General features: G+C 55.5%; 1 protein-coding gene across 1 annotated transcript in view; it reads left to right on the top strand.

The window, feature by feature from the left end:
• Positions 1 to 9,917, top strand: part of ARHGAP23 (Rho GTPase activating protein 23) — a gene marked incomplete in the record, with an annotated part of 91,418 nt that overhangs the window by 51,518 nt on the left and 29,983 nt on the right. Inside the window, 6 exon segments of the mRNA XM_014583221.1 lie at positions 130 to 198; positions 1,350 to 1,411; positions 1,644 to 1,774; positions 2,958 to 3,079; positions 3,419 to 3,574; positions 8,923 to 9,001. Coding sequence (XP_014438707.1) covers positions 130 to 198; positions 1,350 to 1,411; positions 1,644 to 1,774; positions 2,958 to 3,079; positions 3,419 to 3,574; positions 8,923 to 9,001 — 619 coding nt within the window.

Below are 9,917 nucleotides of genomic sequence, written 5' to 3'. Positions count from 1 at the left end.
GGCGCAGGTGAGGACGAGGCGGCGCCCGTCTGCATCGGCTCCTGCCTGGTGGACATCTCCTACAGCGAGACCAAGAGGAGGCACGTGTTCCGGCTGACCACCGCTGACTTCTGTGAATATCTCTTTCAGGCTGAGGATCGGGATGACATGCTGGGCTGGATCAGAGCGATCCGAGAGAACAGCAGGGCCGAGGGCGAGGTGAGGGCCCGGCTCAGCCCCAGCCCCAGCTCCAGCCCCGGCCGGACCTGGGAGGGCAGAGGGCCAGGGCTGACCTCGGCTGCTGTGGATCCTGGAGGGCCTGGCCTCTCTGAGCCTCACTTCCCTCTTCTAGAAACAGGCTAGCAAGGACACACTTTGCCACGGTGCACGCCTCAGCTAGGGTGTGCACAAACAGGCAGACCATGGCCGGTTGGGTACCTCCCGTCAGCCGTCTGGGGCAAGCACAGTGGCAATAGCTGGAGTAAGACTGCTGCTGTGTGCTCCCTGGGGCAGGGTCAGCCTTGGCCTCTGGCAGGAGGCAAGGCGGGCAAGTCCCCTATGGTGCAGACCGCAGAATGAGGCACCCCTGGCCCTGGCTGTGCCAGGCGGCCTGTATGCAGGGGGATGAACATTGACCTTGGGAGAAGGCCAAGAGGCTTGGCCTTTGGCAGCAGGCAGGCAAGAGTTGATCCATGGCTTTGGCAGGGATTTGGGGAGAATTTAAGGAAAAAAATAAAGGCACCCCCCCCTTCCTGGTCAGCCACAGCTGCACTCCAGTGGCCTGGGCTGGGCTTCTGCTCTGGCCTTGGCCAGGTGCCTGCACAAAGATGCCTTCACATACCAGCACACAATTACGCGGGGTCCTGGGCATGGGCTGTCCAGGCAGGCGCCTGCTCTGGTCAAGAGAGTCAGGAGGCACTAGTACAGCCTTCCTGGTGACTGTCTGCCTCCCAGGACATCATCCTTCCTCACTGGCATCTGGGTCCCCTGTCCAGGGGCGTGGCTGGGCTGTCCCCGGCAGGACATGTTTGAGGGATTCTGAGTCCCCTTCATCATAGTGGCTGCCCCAGTGCCTGCCGGGACCATGATGAGAGCTGCGTGTGTCATCCTGCACCCCGACCCTGAGAGGGCCTTATCAGCTCCCCGTGTTTCTTGCTTAGGAGACTGAGGCTCAGAGAGGCTAGGTGGCTTACCCACGGTCACACAGCTGGTGAGGGTCCGGGAGTCCAGCCCTGGCCTCTCTTGCTCCAGGATCTGTGCTCTCCACTGGAAGTGGAGAGGGGTGGCGAGGCTGAGGCGGGGCCAGGGGTGCTCCCGGTGCAGGCTGGCGTGGGCACTGATGTGGTCTGCCCTTTCCTTTCCTGCTCCAGGACCCCGGCTGTGCCAACCAAGCTCTGATCAGCAAGAAGCTTAATGATTACCGCAAAGTGAGGTGAGGCCTGGCCCTCATGGCGCAGCTCCGGAGGTGGGAGGACTCCAGGAGGAGCGCATGCTCCTGGCCCACCTCCAGGCTGGGGGAACCAAGCGAGGGCTTCTGGTCCCCAGATAGGCTTAAAGGAACTGCCTCAGGACAAAGGGGAGGTCCCACATGGCGGGAGGTCAGGGCGGGTGGCATGTCGGCCAACCCACATGAAGACACCTCCTCTCCCCCTTTTCCTCCACAGCCATAGCTCTGGGCCCAAGGCCGATTCTTCCCCTAAGAGCTCTCGTGGCTTAGGGGGTCTCAAGTCTGAATTCCTTAGGCAGAGTGCGGCACGTGGCTTCAGGACGCAGGACCAGCCCGCAGGGAGCAAGGGTAGGCAAGCGCTGCTGAGGCGGGCAGTGTGCCGTGTGCGGGAGGCCCAGGCCACCTGTGGGTCTGCATGTGTGCATGCATGCTTTGAGTGTATGTCAGGGTCACCTGGGTGGTGTGCCCGTGGACGCGCTCCGGGTCACCTGAGTGTGTGTGCCTGCGGGCACGTGCCAGATCACCTGTGTGCGTGCGCCTGTGGGCATGCACCATGGTCACCTGAGTGCATATGCCTGCGGGCGTGCGCCAGGTCACCTGAGTGTGTGTGCTCGTGAGTGTGCGCCAGGTCAAGTGTGTGTGCCTGCGGGTGTGCGCCAGGTCACTTGAGTGCCTGTGCTCATGCATGAGTGCCAGGTCACCTGAGTGTGTGTGCCTGTGAGTATGCACCAGGTCACCTGTGTGAGTATGCCTGTGAGTGTGCACCAGGGCCACCTGCGTGTATGTGCCTATGTGTGCACCAGGGTCACCTATGTGTGTGTCTAGGCATGCACCCAGGTCACCTGTGTGTGTGTGTGCCTGTGAGTGTATACCACAGTCACCTGCATGTATGTTCCTGTGAGTGTGCACCAGGGTCACCTGCTGTGTCTGCCTGTGTGTGCCTGTGAGTGTGTACCAGGGTCACCTGCATGTATGTTCCTGTGACTGGGCACCAGGGTCCCCTGCTGTGTCTGCCTGTGTGTGCCTGTGAGTGTGTACCAGGGTCACCTGCATGTATGTTCCTGTGACCGTGCACCAGGGTCACCTGCTGTGTCTGCCTGTGTGTGCCTGTGAGGGTCCGGGGCTCTAGGGGTCTCAGGTGGAAGGCCCTGGAGCCTGATCCTCTCCACATCCCTGCTCTGTGCTCCTCTAGTCTCTGCTTGTGTCTTCCGGGGTGGGAAGGGAGGCCTTTCCACCTTCACCAACTTTAGATGGTTAGAAAGTCCTTCCCCTGGATGTACTAGAATCTCCGACCATGTAGTTTAGCCCTGAGGCCACACAGAAGTCCTTACATTACTCCAAGGCCTTTCTCACCCTCATCCCCTTGGCCTTCCCTGTGGGTGTTTCCCCGTCAGCCCTCGGCATGCTGGCTCTTTCTCCGATGGTGTGTCCTAATGTGTGTGTGTGTGAATGAGGCGGTGAGTGCATGTGACCCTTCTGGGTCCGCCCCTCCTTGACTCACCCTGGCTCTCCCTGCCTCCCCTCACTTCAGATGATAGTACTGCCACCCCCAAAACTCCCTGGGGCATCAACATCATTAAGAAGAACAAGAAGGCAGCCCCGAGGGCATTTGGGGTCCGGCTGGAGGAGTGCCAGCCTGCCACAGAGAACCAGGTGGGTCCCTGTCGCACTCCAGAGCAGGCGGGGCGGGGGAGCCCAAAGTTCGGAGGGGCAGAGCTTCAAGAGACACAGTGGGAGACAGACCAGGAAAGGGCAGGGCCCCCACCCACCCTGGGCTCCCAGAAGAGGGGAAGCAGGGTTGGGGTGGAGCCCCGCTCCATCTCCAGCCCTGACAAGGCTTTGGTATTCTGGTCTGCCAGACCAGAGACAGCCAGTTGTGCCCCACTCCCAGGGGGCTTCCTGGCAGTAGTGTTGGGCCTTGCACTGTCTCCATCTTGGCCTCCCACCATTTTTGGCTCCCTCCCCTAATGCCCCCCTTTCCTATGTCTCCAGCGTGTCCCCCTGATTGTGGCCGCTTGCTGTCGCATTGTGGAGGCCCGGGGGCTAGAGTCCACAGGCATCTACAGAGTGCCCGGCAACAATGCAGTGGTGTCCAGCCTGCAGGAGCAGCTCAACCGTGGGCCCAGTGACATCAACCTGCAGGACGAGGTGGGTGTGGCCGGGTGCTGTGCTGGGGGAGTCCTAGGGTTCATCACGTGGCCTTCATTATGTCCTGTGATGTATCTGGCTTAAGCCAGAGCACCAAATAGACAGGATGGGACCTGCTCCGGCAAGCCAGCCCCGAGATGGCTGTCACCCCAAGTCTGACCCAACAGACAAATGCAGTCATGGCCTGGGGGACGTGAGGTTCACAGACAGCAGTGTCTTCTGAGCCTCCAGGGTACACAGTTCAGTAAAAGCCAGTGATAGCCAGCTAGAGGGATGCCTGGACGACGGCATAGACTCCAGAGGTTGGCCGAGAGCCTCCAGACTTTCTCTGTGAAGGGCCAGACAGTCATAATTAGGACTGGTTTGTTCTGTTGCATTGCCCCTTCTCTACCTCCCCTTCCTCCTCTTCCTCCTCTTCCTCCTCATCTTCACATCCTTTAACACTGCGAAGACCATACTTAGCTCAAGGGCCAGACGAAATAGGCTGCTGGCTGTATCTCACCTACCGACCATGGTTTGCAGACCCCTGGCTTAGGGGAGGGGACTATGTGACACTTTCTAGAATGGCCAGCAATTTAGATGGCCACCGCATGGGAAGAGAAGAGGCTGAGCCGGAGAGGTGAGACCAGCTCATGGTGGAATCCGACAACCACTGTCAGGGTTTATAGCAGGGCAAGCCGTTCTCAGACTGTGTTCCTCAGGGCCCAGGGTTCCCCAGAGGGGCTGTGGGAGGCAGGCCAGGACCCCCCATCCTTGCTTGAACTGAAGCAATCCTGCTTTGCCCTGTCTATCATGTTGGGTTTGCCTTCACGAGCCCACGCTGTGCAGCCACCTCCTGCGATATACAGGCCTCTTCCTGTCCCTGGGAAGTGGGGAGACAGGGCAAGAGATGAAGATGATCTTTCATCGATGAGAGAGATCCTGAGGGCAGGAGCAGGGTACGGGCTGGACTGTTCGAGCCCTTTAAGGATGAGAGGAGGGGGCAGGTAGACGGGAAAGCAGTCCAGGTGCAGGATGGTGGCATTTTCAAAATCCCAGGGAAGAGTCTGAGGGTCGGGACAGCGTAGACCCACCTCCAGGGCTTGGAGGTGGGAGGATAAGGCCTGGGGGACAGTGGGCTTTTGATGGCTTTACTGAAACCTTTGACTTTGATCAGTGGACAGTAGAGAGCTTTTGATGGCTCTTAAACTGGGAAGGCATGGCCCAGGTAGTGGCATGGTGGTTAAGGCAGCTGGATTCTACATGGCCAACTGTGTGGTTCAAGTCCCAGACCCAGTGACTTGATAAATGTACCAGGCACTTGGGCATACGAGCCCAAAATCCTGAGGGGGGACTAGAGGAGAAGGGATTGCAGTGTGGCCATCCCTCACAGGGAGTGATTTCTCACTTTATCCCTCTCTCTCTCTCTGACAAGTGCCTGTACGCTATAACAAAATCTAAAAAAATTTTTAAAGCTGGGGAGGCAAAACGTGAGTAGGTTTGAGAAAGAGTAATGCTTCAGCTTGCGCCCAATGGACAAGAACGAGGGAGGCCTGGAGCAGCGTCTAGGGCACAGGTGTAGGGTCAGGAGGGCCAGTGGTCCCGGGAAATGGGGGTGGGGAGCTTCTCCAGGAGCTGGCTGCAGGACAGGGAGGAAGATGGGGCAGGGAAGAGCCAACTATTTGAGCTGGGGGCTGGCAGCATCTGTGCCTGGTGGAACCAGGGAGTAAGGGAGCTTTGGGAGGATTCAGAGAGGGATGGGTCAGGTCAGGCCCGTCAGGTTTGGGGTGATGGTTACTCACCCACTGGGGTAATGGCAGGCTGGGAGGCAGGCTGGTCCAAGGAGCTGCTGTCAGGGAGAAGGTGAGTGGCAGGATGGCAGAGGCCAGGCTCAGAGTGGGGAGGGCAGACACTGCCACACAGGAGGGACACAGGTTAGTCCATGTCTTAGGTAGCAGGAAGCTGAGCAGAAGGTGATGGAGTGAGGCGGGCCGCAGCTGTGTAGGGTAGCGGTGGGGTATGCAGCTAAGCAGGCAGCTCCCCTTAGCTACCATCAGAGGGGCCAGAGCTGTAGGCCTGGGGCCCCAGCCAGGGCCAGAGAGGGCTGTGCCGGGTGTGTTGGTGTGCTGTTTGCAGTGGGGGCTCTGGAAGTTAAGTCCTGTGTGTCAGGCCTGTGGGGAGTGTGTTGTTTGTCTGGAATTAAGCTGCGGATTCATCCTAACAAATGTGAGCTGTGTCTTTCTGTTGAGGGTATTAGGTTGCTTTCTGGGTAGGAGTTTCTGAGCCATTCCCAGCCAGGTGGTGGTGCCTGACTTTGCAGCAGTGCAGGGTGAGGGTGTCCCCTGGTGGACAGATGGGACAATGACCTAGGACCCAGCATTTTTTTTTTTTTTAAGAGCTGTTTGGTTGGTTTTTTGCTATGGTGCCCCTGTGTTCCCTGAGAGACAGAAAGCAAGAAATCACCCCCCAGGGGAGATGGCTACACTGCAATCTCTTCTCCATTCTCCCCTTCAGATTTTGGGCGGGCACACATGCACATGTGCCTGGTGTGAATTTTAAGCCTCCGAGTCTGAGACTCGAACTGTGGTTTGCTACGTGGGAGTCCAGCAATGTAACCATTACGCCATCTACTGGTCTTGACCCAACTGTTCTTTATTCAGTCTTCTATTTAACACCCATTTATAAGGAGACTTCAAAAAGTTAGTGGAAAAATGGGGCCGGCTGGTGTCGTGTGCTGGACTCCCACATGGCCGACACGGTTCAAGTCCTGAACCTGGTGGCTAGCTTTCTCTCTTTCTCTCTCTCACTCTGTCCCTCTCTGGTCAAATTAAAATAAATAAGTAAAGTTAAATAAAATAATTATTAAAAATAGATAAATAAAATAAAAAGTTAGTGGAGAAATGGGATTCAAAAACATATGCGGGGCCAGCAGGTGGTGTGATGGCTAAGGCACTGGATCCCACATGGCCGAGTCCGTGGTAAGTACCCAAAATCCCGAGAGGAGACTGGAGGAAAAAGGAGGGGAATGACTTCTCATTTCCTCTCTCTGTCTCTCCAGTGAGCACATGTGCCCTATGGCGAAACAATTTTTTTGAAAGATAAAAATGTTTTAAACAGACTTTGTTTCTCAAGATAAACTCCATAAAGTTTAAGATACTTCTGTAAGTGATGGTACGGGCCATTTAGTCCATCCCTAAAGAACTGAGGGCCTGGGAATTTGACCATGTTACCGCAGTCTTTTTTACATTGTGAACTGAGAGGGGCCAGCAGATGGCCTATCAGTCATGTTGCTGACTCCCACCTGGCCAAGCACAGTTCAAGTCCTAGACCTGGTGGCTTGAAAATCACACCGGGTGTGTGCGTGTATGTGCGTGCCCAAGATCCCAGGAGGAGAATGGAGAAGGGATTGCAGCGTGGCCATCCCCCCAGAGGGGGATTTCCTGCTTTTTTTTTCTCTCTGTCTCTCCAGTGAGCGCATGTGCCCTATAGCAAACATTTCTCTCTCTAAAAAAATTTTTTTTCATTGAGAACTTTGCTCTTGGGCCAGCCAGCAGCATGGTGATTAAGGTGTTGTACTCCCACATGGCCGACTGTGGTTCGAGTCCCTGACCTGGTGGCTTAAAATTTGCACTGGGTATGTGTGTGTGCATGTCCAGAACTCTGAGAGGAGGGTGGAGGAGAAGGGGTCACGGCATGGCTGTCCTCCGTAGGGGGCGCGATTTCTCACTTTTCCTCTCTGTCTCTGTCTCTATGAATGCATGCGCCCTATGACAAAAACCTAAAAAAAAAAAGAAAGAAAGAAAGAAAAAAAAAACAGAAAACACTGGACACGTGTGCTTTGTTAAAATCCCAAGAGGAGACTGGAGAAGGGATTGTGGTGTAGCCATTCCCCCTGGGAGGGTACTTCTCACTTGCCCTTCCTGTTCTCTGTTTCTCTTTGGTGAGTGCACGTGCCCTCTAACAAATTTTTTTAAAAATAATAATACTAATAAAGAAAAAGTGAGAAGACTGCTCTCATTGGCAGCTGATCTGGAGGCAACGGCTTGACACCTACCAGGCAGAAAGTTTGCACAACTTAAATTTTTCGGTCAGAAGCGCGCAGGCTGAGCCGATGACAACGCCCGTGGTGTTGGCCACTGTCCCTGCTATTCCTTGGTCCTTTTCCGTTAGGGCTCGAGCAAGACTGTTCTTTCTTTTCAAATGGATGTGGACGATCTGCTGCTCCAGACGTCATCTTCCACCTGACGTGTCTCCCCTAAAGCGAGTTACCCATCTGTAAACTGCTGGCTTCTCTGGAACGTTGTCCCCATAACTTCTCATAAAGCACCAGCGACTTCGCCATCTTTTCACCCAGGCTTCTCCACGCACGCGGTGTTGGTTCTTGCTTCCTGCTTCCGTTTTAGCAGAATCCCCGTTGCTCTGATAGGGGCCCTTTTCAAACGAACACCTTCTCTTTCTTAGTGCCTCAAACCTGTCCAGGCACGTTGTAACACGTCTATTCTGTTGCAAAACATAAAATCCAAATCCATGCATACTTTTTTCATAATACCTGTGTCCACGAACTTATTGAAGACCAGGGTTTCTCTACCCGGGCCCAGCAGACATTTGTAGAATAATCATGTGTCGTGGGGGCCACTCTGTGCCCTGGGGGCCTTGAGCAGCACCCCAGGCCTCCATCCAGTAGACGTGAGTGGCACATCCAGCTGTGGAAGCCTCACCAACTCCAGACCTTGCCAGATGTTGCGCTGGGGCCAAGCTGGCCTCTGCTGAGAACCCCTGACTTAGAGCACTCACGCGCCAGGCTGCGTGTCCCGGCGAGGTGGTGGGAATTCGGTGGGAAGCGAGATAATTGTTTCTCAGGGAGCAAGATGACAACAGCATAGAATAAGGACACGTTAGGTAGGTGCCAAGGGCGACGGCAGGGCCAGTTCAGCCGCGATGGTGACACTTTCGTGTCTGAAGAGTCAGGTGAAGCGCAAGGGAAGGAGGGTTCTAGTGGAGGGAACCAGGAGCCAAGGGCCTGAGGCAGGAAGGAGCCAGGACCTGCTGCATCTCAGGTACTTGGACTGGGCGTTAAAGAGAGGGTGAGTGGGGTGACACTGCTCACTGCGGGCTGTTTGGAGGCAGGAGCTGAGGCTGACACTTGCAGGCCCAGTGGAGGTGCAGTGGGCAGGCTCGTGTGGAGTGGTACCGCCCGCTCCATCCTCTACGAGGCCTGGCCCAAAGAAGGCGCCTGGTACTTTCTGAGGATGGGCAAGTGTGAGAGCCTCCTGTGCTGGCTGGAGTGGGGACAGGCTGGGCTAGGGGTGTGTGTGGTGTTGACCGTGGCCGTGCCGGCCTGTGGCCTGACATCTCTGCCCCTTCCCCAGCGCTGGCAAGACCTGAATGTGATCAGCAGCCTGCTCAAGTCCTTCTTCCGGAAGCTGCCCGAGCCTCTCTTCACCGACGGTGAGTAGGAGACAGACGTGGGGGAGAGGAGGGAGCGACGCCTGGCTCTGCTACACCTTGACCACTTTTATATTCGGCTGTTGGTCTTAGTTTTTGAGGTTTTGTTTGTTTGTTTTGTTTTTTGAGAGATTTTTTACTATAGGACGCATGCACTCTCCAGAGAGACAAGAAAAAAGCGAGATATCACCCCCCAGGGAGGATGACCACACCACAATCCCTTCTCCATTCTCCTCTTGGGATTCTGGGTATGCACGCACATGCCTGGCATGAGTTTTAAGTTGCCAGGTTAGTCCAGCAACGTAACCATTACGCCATCTGCTGGTTCCTTATTTTATTTTATTTTTTTTAGTATAAAAGAAATACCTGCCTGTAAAGCTTTGGACAGTACAAATGTGAATAAAGTGGGCAGCAAAGTCCCTGCCATCCTCCCCCCACCCCAGAGGTCACGGCTAACACTTCCAGAGTGTTTACGTGTGCCAAGCACTGCATCCTGCAGCAACTCTAGGAGGTAGGCACTATTACCGCTCCTCCCAGATGAGGAAACAGAGGCTCAGAGACATTGCGTGACTTGCCCAAACTCACACAGCAGTAGACGGCAGAGCCAGGGTTCCACCCGTGTAGCCGGCCCCAGAGCTAGGCCCTGGGCCACGCACTGAGCTGCTTACTAGCAATGTGCTGTTTTTCGTCCTCACCCTCTCATACCAGGGTCTCCAAAGGCTCATGGGAAAATTCATATTATGAAAAGACTAGGCATGGATTTTTTTTTTCTTTTTTTTTGAGAGGTTTTCGCTATAGGGCGCGTGTGCTCACCAGACAGACAGAGAGAGACATAGAGACAGAAAGCGAGAAATCACCCCCCAGGGGGTATGGTCACGCCGCAATCCCTTCTCCTCCATTCTCCTCTCGGGATCTTGGG

This window comes from Tupaia chinensis, unplaced genomic scaffold, assembly GCF_000334495.1.
Source record: "Tupaia chinensis unplaced genomic scaffold, TupChi_1.0 Scaffold144171_1, whole genome shotgun sequence".
Classification (NCBI taxonomy): Eukaryota; Metazoa; Chordata; class Mammalia; order Scandentia; family Tupaiidae; genus Tupaia; species Tupaia belangeri.
The sequence above is the reverse complement of the archived record's forward strand: the minus strand, read 5'-3'. Positions and strand labels throughout refer to the sequence as shown.